General features: G+C 37.6%; 2 protein-coding genes across 5 annotated transcripts; one reads left to right on the top strand and one right to left on the bottom strand.

Moving 5' to 3' along the window:
* Positions 1–6,704: 6,704 nt before the first annotated feature.
* LOC117987476 (4-galactosyl-N-acetylglucosaminide 3-alpha-L-fucosyltransferase FUT6-like) lies at positions 6,705–15,125 on the bottom strand. 3 transcript variants are annotated; one of them, XM_034974492.2, is made up of 5 exons: positions 14,551–15,125; positions 13,480–13,640; positions 9,873–10,124; positions 7,963–8,208; positions 6,705–7,296 (listed from the first exon to the last, which is right to left on the bottom strand). In XM_034974492.2, exons 1-5 carry the CDS (start codon positions 14,773–14,775, stop codon positions 6,843–6,845), a joined length of 1,338 nt encoding a protein of 445 aa, XP_034830383.2. In that variant the 5' UTR covers positions 14,776–15,125; the 3' UTR covers positions 6,705–6,842. The 3 variants fall into 3 exon arrangements, with proteins under 3 accessions (XP_034830383.2, XP_034830384.2, XP_069358581.1); XM_034974493.2 differs by having other exon boundaries at positions 7,963–8,205; XM_069502480.1 differs by lacking the exon at positions 14,551–15,125 and adding an exon at positions 14,272–14,381.
* Positions 15,126–17,029: 1,904 nt separating this feature from the next.
* LOC117987474 (uncharacterized) lies at positions 17,030–27,261 on the top strand. Of its 2 annotated transcripts, XM_034974490.2 has the most exons (10): positions 17,043–17,128; positions 17,229–17,413; positions 18,329–18,504; positions 19,162–19,353; positions 21,148–21,284; positions 22,398–22,652; positions 23,478–23,609; positions 24,053–24,154; positions 24,538–24,710; positions 24,998–27,261. In XM_034974490.2, exons 2-10 carry the CDS (start codon positions 17,259–17,261, stop codon positions 25,839–25,841), a joined length of 2,166 nt encoding a protein of 721 aa, XP_034830381.1. In that variant the 5' UTR covers positions 17,043–17,128; positions 17,229–17,258; the 3' UTR covers positions 25,842–27,261. The 2 variants fall into 2 exon arrangements, with proteins under 2 accessions (XP_069358864.1, XP_034830381.1); XM_069502763.1 differs by having other exon boundaries at positions 17,030–17,413.
* Positions 27,262–27,335: the final 74 nt, after the last annotated feature.

The following is a 27,335-nucleotide window of genomic DNA, read 5'->3' as shown; positions in this document are numbered from 1 at the left end:
GAAAATAATGTATATCGATCTTTAGAAGGAGATAAAGGATTTGTAGAGCATTCTGCCGTTGAAACCAACAAAACGTCATATAGGTATGAGTGACAGAAACAACGCTCTCCAAAGCCGAAATGTCATTCTAAAGGCCAATGTATATTATTTTCTACCGCGTACCTACTGTAGATATTTTTGAAGCATGCTTGAAGATGCCAAAAAGTGCGTAAACTTTGAGCCAATATTTATCTAGTCTGTGTCGCTAAGCGTGTCACACACTACTTAGTCTTGTGAGCTTTGCCGATCTAGAGGTTTTTTTTATATTTTATTTTTTTATTCAGATGCAAGTTAACTCACCTGGTGGTAAGTGATGATGCAGTCTAAGATGATAGCGGGCTAACCTGGAAGGGGTATGGCAGTTTTTATTAAACCCAAACCCCTTTGGTTTCTACACGGCATCATACCGGAACGCTAATACGCTTGGCGGCACGGCTTATAATATTTGTGAGTATAAAATACAAATTGTGAGTAAAATTTATATTGTTTAAGGTGATCTTATACCTGCCGCACCCGACTACGACCAAGACCACAAGGACACCACAATTTTGAGTACGTTAAATCTACCAAAAATGCTTGTTATGTCTGACAAGATTCGGCACTATTCGATATATCAAAGAAGTGTCGATAATATCAGCTGTGCTGCTGATGTAACCTTTGTTGATTGTTCACCCATTTGAGCGGTAGGTACGCCCGATGCTACTGACGTCGCTTGCATTTTCAGGATTGAATACCCCTTGCGAGTTTTACGTCTTCATTGAGTTTCTCGGTTCTTCCGCCCATGCCGTGTGCCATCCAGTAGCGCGCAGTTCATAGAGGCATAAAAGCACTGCTTATTCAGGTTAAAATAACTCAATACTCATTTTTCATGACGATGGTCAGTAAATAGGTAGATATGAACTAACTAATGTCTAGAGCCTACCCTGGTTTCGTACCCTGTGCGCGCTATGCATTATTGCTGTATTCTTCAGTTAGTAATTACCGCACTACTACACGGTAGGTACTATTATACAAATATATTGTGTTAGAAGATAACAATAATTTGTAATCATTTACACAGAGACCTAACTTACAGAGAGATACAAAAAATTTACTGAATAAGTGAATTATTTTCTAGCTCTGTCACTAACCCCATACCATTTCGAAAAACATGCGTATCCATTTTGTTCGTAGCTAATACATAAAAGACCCCTTTTAGCATCCTAATCCTTATCACCATGTGTTGAATTCAGATGAGTCCATTTGCATTGCAGATGTACATACAATACTATCTAGATTCACACCATACGACGTAGACATAGGATTTAGGACCGGCAGATTAACGAAGTAAATTAGCATAGCCGCATAGTTTACTTAGCAAAATAATGATCATTGAAATATCATGCAAATCTAAATACTTATATAACAGGAAAAGTTGACTGACTGGCTGACTGACTGGTCTATCAACGCATAGCTCAAACTACTAGACGGATCTTTTTTAATTATTATTTTTTATTTTATTCAATTAAACTTTTACAAGTACTTTTGAATTGTCAAATGCATCTACTACTAGTCGGGCTGAAATTTGGCATACATTTTGGCAAAATTGGATCCCAACACCTCAATCCTGATGCTGCAGGGGACATGACCATTGACCACCAAAACTTATGGGATTTAGAAACTGTCGGTTATAAATTGATATTTGGAGGTACATACAAAGTAAAGTCGTTGAACTCGAGAACTCAACTTAACCCTGATGCTGTAAGAAATTGCATTTCTAAATCGTAGTAATGCCACGCGACTTTTAATGAATCATCCGTTCAAATGTTTTGACTAAAATTGGTACAAGAGATACTTTACGTCCCGGCCCCCGGAGACGACCTACTACGGATAGGCTAATTTTTGTTCAGAAAAATCAAAGAGTTCCCACGGGATTTTTAAAAACCTAAATCCACGCGGGTGAAGCCGCGGACATCACCTAGTTTATAAATAAATACTTAGCAGATATTTTTACTTATCTACTTACTTGTTATCGTATATTATGATACATAGCTGATACAAGATAATAACAATCTCTATTTATCGATGAAAAGTATTTGTCGGTGAGAATGTTTTTGTGAAATGAATACGAGGACAGAATATTTTTATGAAATGAATATGAGGTCACAGTGAGGACAGTGTTTTATATTATCCATACTAATATTATAAATTCGAAAGAGTGTCTGTCTGTCTATCTGCTAGCTTTTCACAGCCCAACCGTTCTACCGATTTTGACGAAATTTGGTACACAGATAGGACATAGGCTACTTTTTATCCCCGAAAATAAAAGAGTTCCCATGGGATTTTTGAAAACCCAAATCCACGCGGACGATGTCGCGGGCATCATCTAGTTATATCTATAATAATGATTGAAGAAGGTAATTCTACGGCTGGCACGGCTCTGGTGTCGTACAAAATACAAATCCAGCCGTATACGAACGACTTTGTTGGACACAGTGTGATATTGGCCGAAACTCTTAAATCCAACCCTAACAAGTTTAATTGAACATTTTATAGCTGTTTCCTATGGAACGGTTTAGTATACCTTAGTTCGACCAGTTTTACAACCAAGCTGTTAAAAGCACAGCTGTTCCACAAATTGCGGAAAGTCATAAATGGTCAGGAAAAATTATAGCTCTATATAATATATTTCAGTTCCAATTTAAGTAACTACCAATATATAGGTAAATAAGACATTTTTAGTTCCATAATTTTTTTTAAGGTTGCTCAATTCTGAACATGCTACCCTCATAGGAGCGCTAACCCGGTACGGGCGAGCGCGGGTGACGTGTGGGTGTGCGGGGCGTTCAGCCCGATCCGTCCAGTAGTTTGAGCTGTGCGTTGATGGATCAGTCAGTCAGTCAGTCAGCCAGTCAGTCACCTTTTCCTTTTATATATTTAGATTCAGAGACTGAATTGCCGTTACAAAAACACAAACACTTTTGTAAAACTTTGATAACAACCTGCGAAAAGTCATAACGGTATCAAAAACTTTGTTATCCTTCATAACAAGGGGAGCCAGGTCTATCTCTACGAATTCACAACTTCTGTAATTTCGAAAATCGCCTCAACAAATACGCACGACTTGAAACTCTGGTAAAATTTATACTAATGGTCTCTTAACGTTACCTACAAACTTGTGCGGGCCGCAAATCGCCTCCATAATAAATTCTCTATTAATTGTTCTCAATAAATTTTCTATGTACTCGCAGTAATCCTTTTACCCTAGATTTCTCGAAATCATGTTACAATATTTCATAGAATTTAGAAAGAACAATAAAACATAATATCGGAATATGTTGCATAGAGTATCGACATTAGTTTATATTCTAATTATAATCAACCGTTAAATATATGTAGCTATAATTTAGTTAAGGAAGTGTCCTTGTATTATCGACGCGTTTTATGTTTCCTAAAGCTAATGAAAAGCTAAAGCAACAAACTATTTCACAAAACATAGTTTTGGTAAATAAATTACGTACCTACCTACCAATTAATACATTTTATCAATCGTTTTATGCCATGCGTTTTTTTACTAACTAACATAATTAATAAATCAATTGATAGAATCTGAAAGTGTATGTAAGTCTGGTAATTATTTGTCAAATGAATTTTATTTATACCTACCTAGAACCTGTAATTTTTATTACCGTTCATAATTTTGCCAAACGTTGCTTGTAAAATGAGTACTTAGCAAATGACAGAACCTCAGCAATCAGCATCAGCCCGGAATGCATTGCAACGTGACTCACGACTCACACATCACCTCATAAGTCATAAGATTCAACTCAACCAAGATCGCAAAGATAACGAACAGAAAGACATACCAACGATACGTTTTTATTTATAAGACTAAGCAGGTTATTAATTTTTTTTTTAAATGAACTAAATGTAAAACGGTTCATCGTAGTCTGTGTCTACCTTTATAGCTACCTCTCGCACACTTAAAGATATTGATAGGAAACGCTCCTCGCAAAGACGGGGGAATGTAATGGTCGTAATTCGGGATGGTTCCATTTGCAAATTGATCTTCTTAGGTTGTACAAAGTCTTGTTGTGCAAACTTGGGAAGCCGGTACCTACATTATACTCCAAATTAAAAAATAATTAAAAACTACCTACTTATAACTTAAGTGATAAGTGATATAAGTTAAGTAAGACATATATCTACGCCATAAATCATAATATGTCCGATTTGAATCAGAAGGCACATCCGAGATATATCTCACGGATGACGTAGAGATATCGGATTACAGAAGTCGGGTGTAGTGCGTAAGCTACCATAAAAATAGTTCTATGAGTACTTCAGAACGTAATTTCACGGACTCGGATCGGATGCGTGCGTATCCGTCCTTAAAATGCGTTGTGGGAGACTTGCACCCCTTGCTCCATGCGGCCTGTCTCATAATATTATTATGCGATTGATTTTATTGTAATACAATTACCTACCTACAGCCCTAGTACTCATTTTCCTTACCTTCCAAATCGTGAATCTGTTACTAAAATAGACCAAACAAAATATAGTTCAACCGTCCACTGGTGAGGTTCCAACTTTGAACTAACAACCTTTTCAATTTCAATTCCACGTTCATCATTATCATAGTTCAGCAAATTAAATTTTAATTTTTAATTCATTATTGCGATACCTTTGAGATTAATTCTACAATGTTACAACATTGTTCAACTACCTATTTAAATTTTAATACTTTATGATCCGTAAATGAAACTATTAAAATTTTATAGCGAGTGTAATATTAATCCTACCCATATTGTAAATGGGAAAGTGTGTTTGTTTGTTGGTTTGCCCTTCAATCACGTCGCAACGGATCAACGTGATTTTGCATGGATATAGTTAAAAGTAAAAAGCCCGGAGAGTGACATATAGGCTACTTTTATCCCGGAAAATCAAATAGTATATTACAAATTCTCTACTAGTAGATTACGATATGAGCCACAGTAGTTTAGTGGTTAAGACGTCCGCCAAGAGGCGAATAAGATATCGTAAGGTCAGAGGTTCGATCGCGGGCACGAACCGAACTTTTCGGAGTTGTTTGTGCGTTTTAAGCAATTAAATATCACTAGCTTTAACGGTGAAAGAAACCATCTGGATGCCTAAGAATTTTCCATGTTCTCAAAGGTATGAACTGTGGAAGTCCGCCAATTCGCACTTTGCGAGCGTGGCGGACTATGGCCAAAGCCTTCTTATTCTGAGAGGAGACCTGTACTCAGTAGTGAGCTGGAAATATGTTGATCATTATGATGATGATTAGATTACAACAGTTATGACGGAGTAAATAAAACCAAAACAAATTACCTACTTAGGTTAGGTATAAGAAGGGACAAAAAACAGCAGCTTAAAAACCCAAATTCGCACGACTCACTCCAATTACCCTTCGTTAAAATCTAAAGCTTAAAACTAACTAAGATCTAAAGCCTGTTATGAGCTGACGTGTATTTCTTAAAACAATTAACTCCGCCGTAGTAACGTAATAGACGAGCAAGATTTCCCTAGCACTTAGACGCTTCTTAATAGGATTAGTGAACTTCTCATTAGCGTTGCGCTTGTCTTTGCTGTGAACAATTTCCGTTCTTATAGGTAGGTACCTACCTACCCAGTAAAATAGATGAACTCGTACCTTTCAACCTTGGGTGTTATAGAGTTTGTCGCGCCTTTAAGCTGTAGGTACCTGACCATTCCGTTCCATTCCATTAGCCTGTATTCGTCTACTGCTGAACATAGGCCTTTCCAAGAACGCGTTACCAAACATGGTCCTCCGCCTTCCTCATCCACCCGCTCCCCGCCACCTTCTTCTAGTTATCGGTCCAGCCCGCTGGAGGTCGTCCTAGGTACCTAAGGCTATAGGATTTTTACGAATCTAAGAAATAGTATAAATTTTCTGTCACGAACTCAAATTAATATATTGACAAAGGATTTGTAGGCGGGGGGCGCCCACACGTCAGCCGCGCTCGCCCGTATCGGGTTAGCGTGGGTCTGTGCGGGTGTGCGGGGAGTTACCTCCCCGATTTGCCATGATAAACCTGTCGCGTACTATGCCTGCTTCTTAGCAATATCGTATAATCTGCTGAGTTTTTAGCAACGCAATGGACAAAAATTTTGACGATCGTAAAGGGCTTTAAACGGTATATAAGTATAGTGTGTGACAAGTCGAGATGGCAATCGGGGTGGGAACGCCCCGCACACCCGCTCAGTCCCCGCACTAATCCGGTGCGGGCAGCGCGGGTGACATGAGGGTTTGCAGGGCATCCTGCCTCATGCCCCGATTGCCATCTCGATCTGTCGAGTACTATACATTTAATTTTTTTCTTTTAAACGGTACCTATCTATCTGGTACAAGACAAACTTGTACTATATTTCAAACAGAAGTGTATATTGCAGACATTATTAATTGTCGCACAACAGCGAATTTATATTTCTCACGCACAACCCCTCGAGAGAACTTTCAAAACCCTGAGAATGTAAAAAAAAAGGTTTGCGGATTTTGTTCAACGCAAAGTTACTGTAACCTTTTACTGGAAACTGAAAATGAGCAAAATGGTGGTAGTTCCTTAATAAAACAATAAAAAAATCTTAAATAAAATACAGCGTGTATTTAATTTAAGAATTTTATTTAAATAAAATAAACAAGATTTAAAAATAATAATACTTTTTATTTTACAAACTAATAAACGGTAAACCCCTTTTTTACGTGTATGTCACATGATGATGTCAGCTAAAAATCACATAATAGCATATCTTAATGAAATCTTAGAATGACGTGATTTAGTTTACTCTCGACATAACAACTTTGGGTCTAAGAAAAGTCTCAACCTGTTTTCATCATACACTTTTTCGGTATCATCATTATAATTCAAAGCTTCACATATCCTGCACAAGTGATAAGATTTCGAGCCAAAGTACCCATGTTCGTTAGCGATCACAAAATCGTTCCGCCATCGATGAAAGCGAAGAATAAGTTTATCATCTTGACTTATTTTGATCATTTCATCTGCTAACTCTTGAGCGCTATCGAAATTGTCTATGTGTAAAAATGAGTCGGGCGGTAAGAGCTCTTTACAGACCTCTACTGAAGGGCCCATTATCACAGGTATGGCACCTTTTTTATAGGCGTGGAAAAACGACTTCTCAGTCAAATATTCGTCGCATTCCGAGTTCTCGAATACTAAATAGAATAAATATTTCGACATCAACTTGCAATCTGCTCTGAAATGTCCGGGACAGCTGAAACAAATAATGTTACGAGTACAATCCTATATCGAGAATACTGTTTCGGGTTTTACGTGCGAAAGAAAAACCTTTTCTTACTAAGTTTGAGGTAAAGAAGTAATACAATGCGAGACCTTTCTAGGTTACATCTACATTATGCCTAATCTAATCAGGGTTCGCACGATTTGCTTTTCCTCTGATCTTTCCACAAATCACTTTTTCATTTCTCTTCGGGCGAGTTTGTTGAAAATGTGTCTAACTCGTATGAACCTCGTCGAATTGACAGAAAGAAGTGATAATGATAATCGGAAACTTTATTTCAAAGGCTACATAAGTATAGGCTACATATATATCTACTTATAGCCGCTGTGGAGCACTCCTAACAGAATCTTTTCCGGGGGCAACTGGTGTCTAACCTGATATTCGGGGTTCGATCACGTTCATTATGCCTTTAACATTTCGAAGTTATGAGCGTTTTAAGCAACTAAATGTCACTTGTTTTAACTATGAAGAAAAACATCACGAGGAAAACCTGCATTTTTGAAAGTTCTTTTTAATGGTGATTGAAGTCTACCAATCTGCACTTTGTTAGCGTGATGGACTTTGATCTAAACCCTTCTCATTCTGAGAGAGACCCGTGCCGGCGATGGGTCGACATGATTTTAAAGCATATGATAGTACCTCTTTTTGTGATTTGATGAGCATTTTCCATACACATCAACAGCCATATGCTCTTCTAACTGATTCAAGTATTCCATCCTCCTAGATACTCCACAATTCGATATAAGAATTGCAACCAATACATCCCAGTTTTTGATATTCCAGTACGGAACCAGTGTAGACAACGAATCCTTCGTTATTCCACTCAATATCGGTTTTTGTAAGGCGATCGTTCGGCCGTATGGTACAGGCACGTCGGAATCGCTTCTGAAAAATATTTCCTAATAAATCAAAGCAAAAATAAGTAGGGTTTAGTGGTAGAGGAAATTGAGAATTTATTACAATTTGTTTTGTGTCGAAAAATAGGGATTGTATGGTAGTGACGGATTAGGAACAAAAGGTTTGATGTTTCCAAAACTCGATAGGTAGTACCTAGTACGGCGGAAATTAATAATAAATCAATCAATCCTATGTATCTATTTAGGTTTTAACAAATAAAATTAGCAACAGATTACAAGTAGAATTGATTATTAATTTTGGTCGTTAATCCTCACTCTTGAATATGAGGCTGACGTCTTAACCACTAGGCTAGTAGGTATAGTACGCGACAGGTTGAGATATTAATCGGGGTAGGGATGCCCATTGCCCACCCACTCAGTCCCCGCGCTAACCCGGTGCGGGATAGCGTGGGTGATGTGCGGGTGTGCGGGGCGTCTCCCCGCCTCATACCCCGATTGCCATCTCAAGCAGTCGCGTATTACTCCTATGTTTTTCTTATTTCTCCAATTTTCCTTCCTATTTGCTACATAAAGAAAGAACACCTACGTTAAATCACATCACATCACATAAATCTAGGAAAGTTTTGCTTCTGGTTCTTCCTTGTAAATAAACAAGAACAGATATACAGATTTTATCAAAAGCAATCTTAGTAAACAACCCCGTATTGCAAGATGCGACCAACGCGATATGCCACACGGCGCCGAGAGTCTGTGCAAGGTAATTTAAAGACTGTCTTATTTCTTAAGAACTCTTCATGGGAGTTTTAGAGCTCACTGTCGCGCTTATCGTGGTATTAGGAATGGCATGTGTACGGGAGAGTCTAATAATGTAAACGAAGACATGAAAACTTCCATTACGTCTAGGTAGTGAGTATAGAGACCCAAAGAGGCCAAAGCCGACTGATAGGAACTCGTACCTAAGTTCACATACTGAATGAATGAAATGATGGACAAGGCAGATAATTAATACCTGTGTAATTTAGGTATTTACAGTACCTGCTCGGCAAGAAATATTCTACATAGACCTTTAGAAAGAAATTGCGGTTTCGTAGAGCGTTGTCTCTGTCGTTGAAACCGATAAAACGTTAGAGCTAGTGCTCAACACACGAGTAGATATCTCGTGTGGTGCTTACCACAGACCGTAGGTACGTTTTTTCCCCGCAAAATCAGTGCGCGCAATGCGGAATTAATTCCGAACCGGATTTTGATAGGTAGATTAAAATTCGCGGATTTTAAAACGCACCGCAACTCACCACACCGTGGTGCGCGCTAGGGTATATAAGTGACAGAGACAACGCTCTAAAAAGCCAAAATCTCATTCTAAAGGTCGATGTACAATATATCTTGCTGGCTACTGTAAGAACTTAGTCGGCAGTCGTGTAGACACTGTATAGCTATTCACAAAAATTTCCTCTCAACCACACTTTTCAAACATTTTGCGTAGGTCGTCATTGCTTCAACCTATTGAGTACTTATGGACGTTTTCATGATGATCGATGACTACGTGGGACATAGGTCTCTTGTAGGCATTTCAAAACTCTGCATGCCGCATGTGCCTAACAGCTCCGTCCTCTCCTAGCGTAATCTGAACGCTTATTTGGATAAGAGTTACAGTTGAAATACTATTTAAATTAAAAAAAAATGTGTTTCTACCTGTAAGTCATGGACCAATTGAAAGTATGAGCCAGCTCTGACAGTTTGGGTCTAGTTGTTGCCATTGAAAACGCGTTGACCGGGGATTCGTCACTCAAAAATATCCACCGTTGGTTTCGATTCCGTTTCTCAACATTTGGAAACACGCCCTTTTGTATGTGGACGACCACAGCATCGGCTGTTGGAAACTCATCATCGTTCCCTGTGAATTTACAGTTCTTAACACTGCAATCGCCCAAAGGATCACTTTCTCTGAAATAACATAACATAGGTAATTTAACGTATATTATTAAACTAGCTTATGCTCGCGACTTCATCCGCGTGGACTACACAAATTTCAAACCCCTATTTCACCCCCTTAGGGGTTGAATTTTCAAAAATCCTTTCTTAGCGGATGCCTACGTCATAATAGCTATCTGCATGTCAAACAGCCCGATCCGTCCAGTAGTTTGACCTGTGCGTTGATAGATCAGTCAGTCAGTCAGTCAGTCGGTCACCTTTTCCTTTTATATATTTAAATTTTTTTTAATAATTTTTCCATACTAAAATTTTGCGTTTGAGTGACTTCTGATAAAAACCTTGGACTGTCTTAAAGATGCCTGTTTTTTGCTGGTTAAAGTAGAGGTGCATTTTATATTATAAAGATAAAGATATATGCAAATACATAATTTAAATTCATTACAAACTATCTACCGACTGTAATATTTATAAAGAAGAAATATTTGTTAGTTTGTTTGTTTGTAATCCATAAACTCTGAAATTACTGCACCGATTTTAATAATTCTTTCGCCATAAGAAAGCTACTTTATTCTGAAGTAATATAATATGAGTAGAAATTACATAGGTAGGTATGTACCGCAGACGTAGTCGTATGCAAAAGCTAGTAAACTATAACTTAGCGTGAAGTCTAAACGCAATGTATCTACCTACCCTACCTACCTACATTTTTTTAGGTTGGGTGATTTGTCTAGGTATTAAATGACCAGTTACTACACAATAAGTATACCTGTAAGTAGGCTAAGTTTTGTAGGCTCTATACTCATGGACTTATGGACTAAGAGCCAGCGCGTGCCAGACCTTCGTTATTGTATAAAAGCTGAAAGTTTCTCTGCGTATTGTTACCAACACGGAACGTTGGGAGGAACGATCAGCGGCTATGAAGTTTGGATCATGGTGGCTTTGAGATATTACAGGTAATAAAGGTGTAAAAGATCTTACGCTAAAGTATAAAGTCTATTTTTTATATTTTCTTCGGAATAGTACCTATTAGAAATCACGTCATTCATTGCCAGACACTTAGTGTGGTGGCAAGCTCCTACCAGACAATGAGTTTAAATAAACCACGTTTGTATTTTGAAACTAAAAGGCGAGCATTTTGTAAACTGAACTGTATTTACAAAATATCTATAGTAGGTACTTCTGACAATACACCCACATGTTTCACCTGTTTTACAAGGTTCTTTCAAGATAATGAAGAGTTGATATGAAAAGTGCGAGTCGGATTCGCACACGAAGGGTTCTGTACCATCGTATAAGAAACTAGCTTATTCCCGCGACTTCGGCCGCGTGGAGTATACAAATTTCAAACCCCTATGTTTGAAAATTCAACCCCGAATTTTCCCAAAAGATAAAAATTATAAAATATAATAATTTATAATCTATATATATAAAAGGAAAAGGTGACTGACTGACTGACTGACTGATCTATCAACGCACAGCTCAAACTACTGGACGGATCGGGCTGAAATTTGGCATGCAGATAGCTATTATGACGTAGGCATTTGCTAAGAAAGGATTTTTGAAAATTCAACTCCTAAGGGGGTGAAATAGGGTTTTGAAATTTTGTAGTCCACGCGGACGAAGTCGCGAGCATAAGCTAGTTATAAAATATAATTTTTATCATTTTTTGTGATACTCTCTACCTACTACCGTTCACGAGATACAGCCCTCTGACAGACAGGCGGACGAACGGACAGCGGAGATTTAGTAATAGGGTCCCAAATGGCATCCTTCGGGTACGAAACCCTAAAAGTTGTTCTTTTCTTATCTATATGTATGTGCCTACTTGCAAATACAAAACTATTTGTTTTATGTTATCAGCTCAGCCAATGTGTTTTGCCTGATTTTGTGGTTACGACCTCATCATCGATGCAGTAGAATGGGGTAGACGGATAAGTTTATTAAACCTAATACCAACCTACCAGCAAACCACCACCCTACCGGCAAAGCCGTGCCGCCAAGCGATTTAGCGTTCCGGTACGATGCCGTGTAGAAACCAAAGGGGTATGGGTTTAATAAAAACTGCCATGCCATACCCCTTCCAGGTTAGCCCGCTATCATCTTAGACTGCATCATCACTTACCATCAGGTGAGATTGCAGTCAAGGGCTAACTTGTATCTGAATATAAAAAAATAAAAATAAAATACCAACCCCGCGGTTTCAACGCTTCATCGTAGGTACCGGAATTGATGGCTATATTGGGAAAATGTACTAACTAGCCAAAGTCAAAACCTTCCACCGAACGAGACCAAAGAAGTAATAAATTGTTAAATCGACACAACCGGAAGTCAAAACCAGGGCCTCCAAATTAGAAGTCAACAGCGCAATCATCACCATCATCATCAACCGATAGACGTCCACTGTTGGACATAGGTCTCTTGTAGGGGCTTCCACCACCGTCTTGCGCCGCCTGAATCCGTGGCTCCCTGCGACACGTTTGATGTCATCCGTCCACCTAGTGGGGGGGGGGGGGGGGGGCTTCCAAGGCAGTCGCCATTCCAGCACCTTGGGCATTGCCACTTCAGCTTCGCAACCCGTTGAGCTGCGTTAGTTACTCTAGCTCTCACTTCTCCCACGGATCTCCTCAACAGTGCAAACTGGAACGTAAATAACGTAAAACAATACGTAAAAGTAAACCTACCTTTTAATATTATTCACTCATTATTTTAACAGTTTATTATTATCGATTAAGTATGACCTCATACCCTTAAATTTCGTGCAGAAAAACACGGATGAAGAATACATTAGAGATCACGATTTAATGAGTCATTAAAGATAGATAAGTTATAAATCTCTTTTTATACAAAATCACTTTAGTAACTACGTATTATAGTAGTAGGTACTAAAATGTAACACAAAAAAAATTAAAAGGATTACACACACAGGCCCAGTCATAGCAATTTTGGAAGCTTCATCAAACACGATTTTTGTTTGAAATAACCCTAATCTATAATTGTGCATACAGTTCAATTCTTTTTTAGGGTTCCGTACCTCAAAAGGAAAAACGGAACCCTTATAGGATCACTTTGTTGTCTGTCTGTCTGTCAAGAAACCTACAGGGTACATGGTACTTCCCGTTGACTTAGAATCATGAAATTTGGCAAGTAGGTATGTCTTATAGCCGACATAGGGGGAAAATCTGAAAACCGTGAATTTAGGGTTACATCACACAAAAAAATTAAATTATGGTCATGAACTAAAAATTCGTATTTTCAAATTTCGAAGTAAGATAAAGTATATCAACTGGGGTATGGGAAACTACGGAACTACTGGGAACTCTACGTGCGCGAGTCTGACTCGCACTTGGCCGGTTTTTTGCATACTAACCGTGTATTATTGAAACTATACACGTGCCGGCTCTCCAGCCATTTCCAATACTTCCATATCAAAACTACAAATGTTCGTGCCTGTCTTATTTCAATCTGTTTACTTGCTTCGACTGAATTATTTAGGAACATAATTGATCCTAAGTTCGATGTTCTCCATTTCTGAAACAATTTATCTTAATTTTATCTTCCCATATCCTCCTGAAACTGCAGGCAAAATCCTAGTTTTTTTAAATAAAACTAGCAAGCAAACGAGCAGGCGGGTCTGATGTTAAGTGATTACCGCCGCCGCCTATTTTGCAGCACCAGAGGAACCGCCAATGCTGCCCTTTGCTGGCCTATCCGGAATTTGTTGGCCCATGTTGTAATCTAGATTATGGGTCCTTTGTTTTTCGGGTTTCCAAAATAGAAAACACTATTAGCTACGAGCTATCTGTAAACCCACTTAGCTAAGTAGATACGATAAAATAACATTGTAGAGACGTTACCTTACAATATCCATCACAAGCTAAAAAGTATTGATTTGTTACATTGATGTTCACATGTACATGTCATACATGTACATGTACATTGATGTCAACATGTAGCCTTCTAAAACAGTACCTATAAAGTCCACGACAGGTCGAGATGGCAATCGGGATATGAGGCTGGGGGACGCCCCTAAGATCCGCATGTCACCCACGCTCGCCCAAACCGGGTTAGCACGAGGCCTGCGCGGGTATGCGGGGCGTTCCCTCCCCAATTGCCATCTTAACCTGTCGCGTAGTTGAATTCTCTGAGCGCGTATACCTACCTATCTCTAACTGCTTCTTTCATGTCGGCTCTTCTCAGTAGAACAGAATTTTCCTTCCGAATCATTGCGTGGTAGATTCTATATCCTATGCACCCGTAAAGCAGACCTCATCAATCTTTGTAGTTATTTTAAAAATTATTATTATGTATTAAGTATAAAGTTGAGTGAGTTGGTACAAAAACGGAAAAACTAAATTCAGAAATAATACCTATAATTTTACTATAATGATTTATTTCGTAAAAATCATTCTTAGTAAAATACCTAAATCTCAAAGCTTACCTTACGTTTTTCATAATATAAATCGATAATCCTTTTATGATACTCGGAATCACTGAGTCTATAGTTTTCGATTCGCACATAGTCCATATTATCATCACTTTTGTATATGTATTGTAATTTAATATCGGGCTTATAGACCACTAGTAAAATTAAAAATAGTATTAAAAGTATAAACAAGGGATTGAAAAACAAAAATCTCTTTAAAATATTACAAAAATAACGCATTTTAGAAACACTCCAACCCTTCCTTATTAAAAAAGGTGCAATACAGAAAAATAATTAAGTATTAGTAAAACACATTTTACATATCGCTAACTTCTTTGAATCATGTTTTCTTTAGTTATCTTTAACACAAATTAACACAGTTCCGAGTGCCATAATTGAATGCGTAAAATAAGTAGATATGGTTTGGTTTTCCGGCGTGCCCGTAGTCTAGCGAATAGGTATATATATATATACCTATGACTTATGAGGTACTTTATCACTATCGAGTTGATAAGATTTTTACTGAACAACTTTGTTTCAGACTTAACGAACTGATGTATTTAGCCGGCAACGAACTCGCGCATTGGAACGACAATGGCAAATGGAAATCAAATCATACCTACCTAACATTGTTTTCGAAATGTAAACCATGTTAACTTTGTATGTCGTTTTATCTGCGAACAATAGCAGTTTAAATCATAATAATTTTCATTTTAATCCAAGGCCGGTTTACGGCTATCAGTTCTGTAAAATAGGTATTTAATACCTAATGCTTTTATGCTGTGCTTTTATGAAATGAAAACATTTAGTTGTATATTTAGCTACTTATATTTTATTCAAGCTACCTAAATAGATGATACTTTTGATAACCAGATCACTTTTATATTAAACTTACTTGAATTTTAAAAAACTGTTAGGTAAATGCAGTTCTGTACGTTTAGTGTACTTACTCAACTATAAATAACGCTTTAAAATGAGCATAGCGCAGGATAAGGAATTTTCGAAATTTTCATATTCAAATTCTGGCGGCCGGAAATAATTTGTGCAGCACTCAGAATAAATACCTTATAATATATGTATCTGTGGTGTAGCAGGTATTCACAGATTCTGTCTTTTTATTAGTAGTTTTAGAGCTCTGGATTCTAGCTTTTCTATCCGCTTTTCAATCCCGAGTACACATTATTATTCTGTGGTATGCATTATAACCTCACAACATGTCGTTTACTGCTCCGAGATTATAACGTCATGCTTTTAACTTAGTAAATAAAAAGTATTTTTTTACTGATTTACATAATATTATATATGGTAAATTTGTCAGATATTATATCGATTGACGATTTAAAAAGTTTGACACGTTTCTAAAGTTACCCATCGTCGATGTATTCAATTTTATGGTAACTAAACCTTTCCTTCACAGAACTACCTACCTATGTGTAAAGCATTGTTTCTGCTTTTAGGGATTTAGCCCTATTTTGTGACTATACGACTAATAATAAGTATAATTCGATTCAACCGAAAAGAGCAGAAATGAAATGAGGGCGCCACTTTCGATCTTGTGGTAACACTATGTACTGCAACCAATACAATATTGATATTTGATATTTTTTAAATTATTAAAAACACCCCTGGAGAAGGTTATAATGGAACTAGCTTACGCTTGCGACTTCGTCCGCGTGGACTGCACAAACTTCAAACCCCTATTTCACCCCCTTAGGGGTTGAATTTTCAAAAATCCTTTCTTAGCGGATGCCTACATCATAATAGCTATCTGCATGCCGAATTTCAGCGTGATCTGTCCAGTAATTAGAGCTGTGCATTGATAGATCAGTCAGTCACCTTTTCGTTTTATATATTTAGATAATAGTAGAATTGTATTTACAATATACCTTGCGTAAACTATCAATTAATTACTTCAAACTCCATAATATTCTAAAACTTTTACATTGACATGCAGTTGGCGAATTGCATGAATATTGTAACAACTTACAAACTAACATAAAGGACCTAACTACTAACTCCCTAGTAACTAATCATTTCACTTTTAACTTTGGTTTAAAATGCCTTCATTTTGAATAATAAAACTGGGTGATACCCAGGTCCCGGCGTGTGCAGTTATCGACGCGGCACGCGGTATTAACCGCGTTTATCGTATCCAACCGCGAATAATTAAGTACCTATTTAATTTTATTTAAAAATGGCAGAAAACGGTCCAATCTCTTCTTCATCACAAAATTCAAGATTGAGGCCACATTGAGGCTCGTGAAATTATACTAAAGAGTTGAAATGGAAAGTTAATGTTAGGTAATAATCAGGGCAGATAATATTTCGAAAAAAATTAAAGATAATTTAGGGTGAATCCCCACAATCGGGAGCGTAGATCGGGATTCAGGAGTGAAAACACTTCTAAATACAACATATTGCGGAATTCCCCCAATATGTTGCATCCACACTCCACAGACTAATCTAATCCATCCACCGTCCATCTTTGTTTACTTTGTTTGTATTGTGTCATTCTGTCCAATTCTGTCATACAAAAACTGAAAATATTCCACTATGTGAAACACAGGTGTGAAACCACTGTAAAATTTAAAAAGTGCGCATAATTTTAATTTCTTACTTATTGAAAACCTACCTCACCTACATATTTTGTAGCCTAAAATCATAATATTGGTGTTTATCTTTCATACGTTAAGGTTAGGTGTATCTTTGTGCGAGTTAAAAACATGACTGAAAACAATCATTTAGCACTGGAACCAATGCAAGTGGATCTGGAACAGGTCATGCAAGATGGAAACAATGGAGCTGATTCACCAATTTTGTCACCAGTACAAATCCAACAAGAATATTTTGAAAATCTGCCAGACTATGATTGGGTCAAGTAAGTAACCTTTATTATTTCCTACTGCCTATGATACAGGTACCTACTATTTACAGTTTTACTCACGAGTCACGACTTAATGAAATCAGCATAATTTGCGTTTGGAGTCAGAGAGTGTGTGTCTATTATGTTCCTGAAAAACTGTGGGGCAAATCATACAGGGAGGGGCAACCCCTAAGGGAATCACTGCAATACTTATCATTATACCTAAACAATTTTAACTATGGGTGCAACCCTTAAATCGTGAAAAAACATCAGCTTTTCCATACAATATGTACCTAATTGTTGACTACTTATTTGATTTTTGTATGAATACAGCTGATTGATTTCTCTACTGCTTTTCTGTATGACCCTGTATAGCATAGGCCTGTATAGGTATGGCCCCGTATAGGCATAGCATCAGAGCAAGCCCTTATAGACATTATGTTAAGGTTATAGGCCAACGGGTGGACTGCTGCAGTATTTTTTAAATTGTATGTCTTGTTAATTGGCTTCGCCACCAATAAACAAAACCTTACCTACGAAATAAAGTTTTATCTAAGATTTACTTAATGGGATTAGATAATTCATCTGTGATGAAGAGCAGTATTTGCTTAGGTAATATGATACTGCAAGTAGCTTATGCTTAGATTTGATTTAATAATAGCATCTGATAAAAAGTGTTCAAGTGGATTTATGCTTTTGAAATTCCCATGGGAACTCTTTGATTGTCCGGGGTAAAAAGTAGCCTATGTCACTCTCCAGGCCTTTAACTGTACCCATGCAAAAAATAAAGTCGATCTGTTGCTTCGTTGTAACGTGGATTGAAGGACAAACTAACAAATCACTAAACAAACACACTTTCGCATTTATAATAAGTTTACTGATGATTGTATCTTATATTGAGTGATTAATTACACAACTTTTTTATTTTAGATATGAGCTCAGCAATCGAAAATACTTGTTGCAAAATATAGCATTTGCCTTGTTTGGCGGTCCAACCTCGGAAGGCGATATGTTCTATTCATCTTTAGAGAATGCTCATTTAGAAGGCTACACCTCAAGGCAGAAAGAACGGGTTATGAATGTGTATGATAAATTATGTGAACAGAGTAAGGATATTTTCTTAACTTCTCTCGTTTTATTCCTCACTATCGTATGCCCACGACTTAGTCTGTGTGGTCTACATAAATTTAAAACCTATTGGAACCCCTTAGGGTTAAATTTTCCAAAAATCCTTTTTTAAATGGATGTCTGCGTTATAATAGCTATCTGCATGCCTTATTTCACCCCGATCCGTAAAGTAGTTTGGGCTAGGGATTGTGACTCTTTCACATAACAATGGGGATCTCTTAGGATAATAATCCGATAAATCCAAGAACTATCTGCATATGACTTGCCTAAGGCTAAGATCTATTGAGCACACTTGACTTTAGGCAGACTTAAGACACTTACAATAACAGATTTGTCTGTCTGTCGTAACTGTTGTAAATTTGTCTCATTTTAATTCTGAGTCAAATTACACACTATACATCTTAGCCTAAAAGTATGATTGTGGTTCATAGGTTTTAGTGTTTAAAAGTCTAACTGTAACTGTACTAACAGATATAATAAACTTATAGTGATTTTTCCTAGAGACTGTGATCAGTCAGTTATTTTTTAAATAGAACTCCAATTTAATCTCATTTTTTTCCAAAGCTGGGTACAGTAATAATTTTTCTAAACCACTTGAGATTAATAAAGTTAACTTTTGAATGTTTTTGTTTTAGGTAAATATTCACAAAATGATGAAGACATTTACATGTCAGTACTATTAATTGTTTGTGCAAAACCAAAGCCTGTCAAATTTTACAAATTGGAACCGTCCGATCATTGGTTAGACTTGCACCAACGTACTGATACTGATATTTGGTGCACAGCTGTGTTTCGAGTTAGGAAATGTATTCCTACAACTGTTGGAGGTAAGTGTTGTTTTAAAATATTAAGAATACTAGCTGATGCCCGCGACTTGATACGTGTGTATTTATATTTTTAAAAATCCTGTGGGAACTCTTTGATTTTTTGGGATAAAAAGTAGCCTATGTCACTCTCCAGGTCTTTAGATTAGATTAGATAAGATTTATTTATTTGCTTTCATGTACATTAATCAAAGGTTAATAAAATTTGAAATACAATAAGAATAGAAATAAAATTATCACATTATCATTATTATCATTTATCTATACTCATGCAAAAAATCACGTTGATCTGTTGCTCCGTTGCGACGTGATTGAAGGACAAACCAACAAACCCATAAACAAACACTTTCGTGATATTCCTTTGGAAAATGAAGATTCCTTGATAAAAGATATCAAAACAGGCATCAAAACGACTGTTCGGTTTGGCGGCCATTTTCGGCCAAAGCAACGTATTAACTTCCTTACTCATGAATTACTAGCTGATGCCCACAACTTCATTCGCGTGGATTTAGGTTTTAAAAATCCCTTGGGAACTCGTTGATTTTCCGGGATAAAAAGTAACCTATGTCAGTCTCCAGGTTCTTGACTATACCCATGCAAAAAAGCACATCAATCCGTTGCTCCGTTGCGACGTGATTGAAGGACAAACCAACAATCGCTCGCTCTGCTCAATGAGCAGTGCACAGCACGGCATAGCTTTTGATTTTTTTGATTCATTGGTTACCCTTAAGCTTATTATGTTACGTAGGTCAATGTCTGGTGTGAAAGTTTACTTAGATTATAATATTACTAGCGACCCGCCCCGGCTTCGCATGGGTGCAATGTAGCTACTAATGTGGTGTCAGTGAAGAGTGCTTAATAATCCATACCTACCTATCAGTTGAGTAGTTTTTGAGTTTAAACTACTTTTTAGGGTTCCGTACCTCAAAAGGAAAAACGGAACCCTTATAGGATCACTTTGTTGTCTGTCTGTCTGTCAAGAAACCTACAGGGTACTTCCCGTTGACCTAGAATCATGAAATTTGGCAGGTAGGTGGGTATTACAGCTGGCTTTAGGGGAAAAATCTGAAAACCGTGAATTTGTGGTCACATCACACAAAAAAAAATTAAATTGTGATCATGAACTAATATTAGTATTTTCAATTATCAAAGTAAGATAACTATATCAAGTGGGGTATCATATGAAAGGGCTTCACCTGTGGATTCTAAAACAGATTTTTATTTATTTTTATGAAGTTTTTGATTTATCGTGCAAAATGTCGAAAAAATACGACTGTACTACGGAACCCTGCGCGAGCGTGACTCGCACATTTTTGATGGAAGCTCGATTTCTTCCGACATTTTGTTCAAATCATTACCCTTATTATAAATGCGAAAGTATTTGTTTGTTGGTTTATTGGTTTGTTGGTTTGTCCTTCAATCACGTCGCAACGGTGCAACGGATTGACGTGATTTTTTGCATGTGTATAGATATAGACCTGGAGAGTGACATAGGCTACTTTTTATCCCGGAAAATCAAAGAGTTCCCACGGGATTTTTAAAAACCTAATTCCACGCGGACGATGTCGCGGGCATCAGCTAGTATCGTCATATTTCAACAAATTAATACAAACCAATATCAAACTATACCTATAAACCTTCCTCTTGAATCACTCTATCTATTGGTGAAAACCGCATTAAAATCCGTTGCGTAGTTTAAAAGATCTACGCATTCATACGTACAGACAGCGAGAAGCGACTTTATTTTATACTATGTAATATTTTATGTGATGCCTCATTATAATGTCTATGTTTCAGCTAAAACATGTAGAGTTTACGTAGACGAAAACGCAAGGGTTTATCAGGACTGGGATTCGTACTTGACTAACAATACATTGCCCAAGTGTGTTATCATTGCTCCACAAGATGGGGAATATCAAGGTGTAATACAAGAGGTAACTTTTACAACTTAACAATGGTATCTATAACTAGCTGCCCTGGCGAACTTCGTTCCGCCTAACAGTCGATTCAAATTTTTTAATTTTTTCTCTCCATAAGAACCATCCTCGTACTTCAAGGAATATTACAAAAAAAGAATTAGCGAAATCGGTTCAGCGGTTGTCAAAATTTGCGATGAGCAACACATTTGGTGATTCATTTTTATATTATAGATAGGGAGGTTGATTATATGTATATTTTTCATTATTTCTGTCAGAAGATTATGTTACCCAATGTATTAAATGGAAAGGATTTAATAAATATATTAAACTAGATGATGCCCGCGACTTCGTCCGCGTGGAATTAGGTTTTTAAAAATCCTGTGGGAACTCTTTGATTTTCTGGGATAAAAAGTAGCTTATGTCACTTTCCAGGTCTTTATCTATACCCATGCAAAAATTACGTCAATCCGTTGCACCGTTGCGACGATATTGAAGGACAAACCAACAAACCAATAAACCAACAAACCAATAAACCAACAAACCAATAAATCAACAAACCAACAAACAAACACACTTTCGCATTTATAATAAGGGTACTGATTACTAGCTGATGCTTACGATTTCTTTCGCGTGGTTTTAGGTTTTTAAAATCCTGTGGGAACTCTTTGATTTTACGGGTTAAAACGTAGCCTATGTCACATTTCCAAGCCTTGGACTATAACAATGCAAAAAATCGCGTCGATCTGTTGCTCCGTACAAACACACTTTCGCATTTATAATGTGGGTAGCGATTAAGTTGAGTGGTAGAAGTATAGTGTGCGACAGGTCGAGATGGCAATCGGGGAGGGAATGCCCCGCACAGCCCTGCGCTAACCCGCTACGGTCGAGCGCGGGTTACGTGCGGGTGTGTGGGGTTCACCTGCCTCATACCCCGATTACCGTCTCGACCTGTCACGGAGTATACTTGTTAAATGGCTGAAGGAATGCAGGATATTAGACCAATTCTTCATCGATATTGATTACACGAGGGTAGTAGAGAGTAGTAAAATGTTCCCATGAAAACTCAAATCTTCCTCATACCTCTGTTTAAATAATAATTACTCTTTTTCATTGCTCTTTCTTTAACAGGGAGAGGACACTTTTGCAGTCAAGCTAACAGTCGCACCCTCTGCAGCACTCGGCCTGACCGCAAGAGTTTTAAGTTCAGTGGACACGGCGAGTACAGTGGCTTCGATAGGCGCAGTGGGCGTGCTCGGAGTGGCCGCCTTCACGCCTATAGGCCCCGTGGTGCTCATCGGAGCGACTGTAGCCACCGTCGCTACGGGGTTATACGGCCTCGTGCGATCCTCTCTGCATTTACACGACAGACGTGTGCATGAACAGGTATTTATTTACTATTTCCTCTAGCACTAGGTCTCACCCCAAGGGGGTTAAGTTCGGTGGACACGGCGAGCACAGTGGCTTCGATAGGCGCAGTGGGCGTGCTCGGAGTGGCCGCCTTCACGCCTATAGGCCCCGCGGTGCTCATCGGAGCGACTGTAGCGACCGTCGCTACGGGGTTATACGGCCTCGTGCGATCCTATCTGCATTTACACGACAGACGTGTGCATGAACAGGTACTTATATACTATTTCCTCTAGCACTAGGCTTCCCCGCGAGGTTGCTAAGTTCGGTTGACACGGCGAGCACAGTGGCTTCGATAGGGGCAATGGGGTGCTCGAAGTGACGAGCGAGAGATATAGCTGTATAGCCCGATGTACGGTAATTGTTTTTTTTTTTTACTAGCTTATACCCGTGAACTCTGATTTTTAGGGTTCCGTACCTCAAAAGGAAAAACAGAACCCTTATAGGATCACTTTGTTGTCTGTCTGTCGGTCTGTCAAGAAACCTACAGGGTACTTCCCGTTGACATAGAATCATGAAATTTATGATTGATGATGATATAATGTTACATCACACACAAAAAAATTGTGGTCATGAACTAATAATTACTATTTTCAGTTTTCGAAGTAAGATAACTATATCAAGTGAGGTATCATATGAAAGGTCTTCACCTGCGCATTCTAAAACAGATTTTTATTTATTTTATCGTGCAAAATTTCTGAAAAATACGACTGTAATACGGAACGCTCGTTGCGCGAGCCTGACTCGCACTTGGCCGGTTTTTTTGGGATAATAATACTCAATAAGTAATATTTTTTGTTTCAGAGTATAAGTCCAACGGACGCGGAGGCGCGCGGCAGTTGGCTGAACATAGCGGCGTCCAGCGTCGGGCTCGCGGCCGGCGCCGCCAGCGGCTTGCTCTCCAAGTCCGCAGCCGCCGGCACCAATTTGACCAAAGTGAGTATAAACCACATACCCTATACTTTATCATAATGATGTTAAGCTTATTTCGTGGTTTAACGACATATTTTAATGTATATAACGGGTACACACCACGATTAATGTTTGTTTTTATTTGTCGATATTTCAACCCAATTGCACGGGTCGTGATCACGACGGGACTGACTACTTTACCATATTCAACCTACATCAAAATTTCACCTCAAAAAACACTTTTCAGAACCTAAGACCAACTGTATTATTTTTAATAATCCACAGAAGACTCTTATTCGGAATCTATAGAGCGCACTTTGACTTTACCCAGATTTAAAGCAACCAAATATTAAAATTTATAAAATTTTATAAACTGAAATTATCATTTTTCTGTTGCTTACATTTACACATACATTTTTAGTTTTTTTCTTATTTGGTGTAAAATACCGTATTGTTGTTATTTTTAGACGGGGCAAGTGTTGGCGGTATCGGTGGAAGTCCTCCGACACGCGAACTTAGTAACTGGCGGCGCCGGCGTCCTCAACAGTTTGGTGCATATTATACTTAAGGTAAGCTTTGCACTGTGTTTTGCTATTTATGAGCTACGGTTCAGAAAATGTACACAAACAAAACCATAACCACAGTTCGCGACAGTTAGGGAACTTTCTAACATAAGGTCAAAGCTTCGACGTCACTGGCGGGCGTCAAATTTTATTACATTTGATGCAACAAGCCCTAAGGTAGCTCTATTTTTCTTTGGACTTATAACCATTCAAAATATAAAACACTATTGTTAAAATGTTTTATTGCAATTAGCCCTTAGCCGGCTGGTTTGACTTATACAGGGGTTGTCATGCCTATTCGTACGTTCTCACTAACTAAAACTGTATATTGAGGTTTTTTGGAAATCTTTTGAGAACTTTTGGTTGGATGAAATAATTTTTTTTTACAGTATCGCAAGCACGGAGAAGCGCCAACAACGCTAGAACTGTTCCAGTTCTCAGCAGCAACCCTCTTTTTCTGTCACGCCGTGGTGTCCAACCGCACCGCGCAAAACATCATCGAAGACGCGCAAGCGACCACCATCAACGAGTATCGCTCCACTCTCAGGAGTAACAGGCACAGGTTAGTACAGTACGCGGCAGAAAATATTGTAAAACTACCTTTAGTCTTTAGTTTAGTCATTGAGTGCTATACTAACTTCTTCCCGTGGATTGTTCTGTGTCATTGGTTGGTGACTAAAATGATAAGCGCCCACTGAGATTTTTGCCTCTATCATTTGTATGGGATTATGTAACAGAGCAATATAAATACTAAACTTCTTTTTACGGATGTGGTATAAATTTTGGCTGTTATTAATATTAATGGTAGTAATTAAATAATTCCTATTATTTTTTGTTTTTTTTTTCCAGAAAAATATTTGACAAAATCAGCGCTGAATCCCGAAGAGTCCAAGGTGCCGTTCAAGGTAACACCGAAGTCATACGAGGAATCAAGAACATCTTGAACAAAGACCAGTACTTCGCGGACGTGCTCAAAATAAACAAAGATATAAACCAGCACAGGCTTCGTATCTCAATGACGGCTGACGGCCAAGTGAACTTGAACTCCATGCACAAGTTCAATCCTTCAGAATTGTCTAGCTTAGGGAAAGAGGGTAGGACGCAATTATTCTCTTCCCTAGGTCCAGCGTCCGTGAATACGAGTAACGCAGCCACCCGTATAACACCGACCACTACAGCTGTGACAGGTTACATCGACAGAGAAGAAGAACCTAGAGGTATGTTAGTAGGGATTCACCCTGGTGAAATTATTAGAATTGGTACATTACTAGTGAGAGTTAGCGCTTCCGGTGCTGAAAACGTAGCTTTGCTCCTGGAGAATCTAAGCCAAGACGTCTACGCAAATTTAATGACTGTTTCCTTCAATGTCCTATCGACCATGGTGCCTGAGGATATAGCAAGGCTAAGACTCTTGAGCCCAGACGAAGATCTGATCGTTCAAATGGTAAAATTCGTGTTTAATTACCTGAAACACCAGAGACCGTTGGGTGATCCGAGTCGAGAGACAGACAATGGTGTAATGGTTGTCCTCGCGGAATTCTTTCAAAATGGCGTCGTACGCCAAGAAACTATTTTACACTTAAAGGATCAGCTTTTAAGATGGGTCGATAGTGAAATGGATATAAGAAGACAGGAGTTTCCAAACAAAAAAAGCGTTGTGTGCGGTAAATGTAATGGGATCTTATTTGTGTAATTTAAAAGTATATAAATGCTGTCACAAAATACACAAGGTTTTAAGCGCACTTATTTTTGGTAGTTGTTTATTAAAAGTAGAATGAAAGTATTCATTGTTAGCCAAATATATTTATAAGATATGCATAGGACCCTATGAAAATTTCCATTGTATTATCGAAATGGTACAGTTATGTACTATAATTAAAACATAGCACAAATATACTAAAATAAAATAGTCTTCGGATGCCACTATATTTTACTATTAATAAGTTTTAAAATGTAAAGAATGTTTTTGTCTCAAAATTTTCTATTATTCGTGGTGTAAAGGTATTTTCTTTTGGAAGACTGAAACTTATGAAATTTAAATCAAAATAAATCAATAATTGTGTTTTTTGTATTATACTCATGGCTCTTGAGTCTCTATGCGTTCCAGTTTTTAACTTATTTTATTTCAAAAAAAATATATTTTAATGTTAAGAAAAATATCCTATTAGAATAATTTTATTATTACTTAATGTATAGTTCGTACAAAATGGGAACTCACGCGCCATTTTAGCTCTGTGTCAACTGTCATGTCAAAAGTTTGTAGTTTTAACATGACAGTTGACACAAAAAGTTAAAATCGCGCGTGAGAACTTAAAATTTATGCATTATTATACGTATATTTGTCCTTACTTATCACAGGAAACTCGGAGAATAGCGTAAGCGACACGACTTAGATTTATGTTTTTCTCTTCTATCACGTTACGAGATAGAAGTGTATATTATAAATGTCTATCACAGTCATATCATGTTTCATTGTTAGTTCGCGATAACCGTGAGTTTGCACCAAAAAAAACATAATATTAAAACATGTGAATCTTCAGGTCATCATATGTACCGAATGTCATAAGTCATAACTTGTTTTTTGAATTTTCGGTTCCCACTTCGGGTAAATTCTCCGACGATTTCAAGATTTCATTGAAATGTGAAACAAGTTCCTTTTTAAAAAATTATACGACAATGCAAACGCAGATCGATACATTGATAGAAAACAGAGTTTTCAATGTTTTTCTATGTAAATGTTTCGTCAGTGCAAACTCACGGTAAGATTGTCCAATGCGCCGTGCATAGCGCGTCGCTTACGCGTTTCTGCGGGAAGCAACTTATTTGCTTTTTAGATAAGCGAGGAAAAAATAGTTTGTTTGTCTAATGTTTTAAATTTACTCGCGTAATCTAAATCATGAATCTGGCCGATTCTGTGATATGAAAAGTTTACAAATCGATGTATTCAAGTATATTTTATAAGAATATTTATCACCAAAAAAGTGAATGAAAAACAGTGCCTTGCACCTTTAATAAAATATTATGCACATTATTTATACTGATTTTTGTTATGGGCTTTAAAATCTTAATGTGATTGTAGTTTATCAAAGAAATTAAATTTTATGGTAAAAACATGTATTTTTTTTAAATATTCCATAAGCAATAATAATTAAGAGTTAGTTTATTAGGGTTCTGACATAGTATAATA

This window comes from Maniola hyperantus, chromosome 13 (genome assembly GCF_902806685.2).
Source record: "Maniola hyperantus chromosome 13, iAphHyp1.2, whole genome shotgun sequence".
In the NCBI taxonomy this organism is placed as follows: domain Eukaryota; kingdom Metazoa; phylum Arthropoda; class Insecta; order Lepidoptera; family Nymphalidae; genus Maniola; species Maniola hyperantus.
This window is presented reverse-complemented; position numbering and strand designations above follow the sequence as displayed.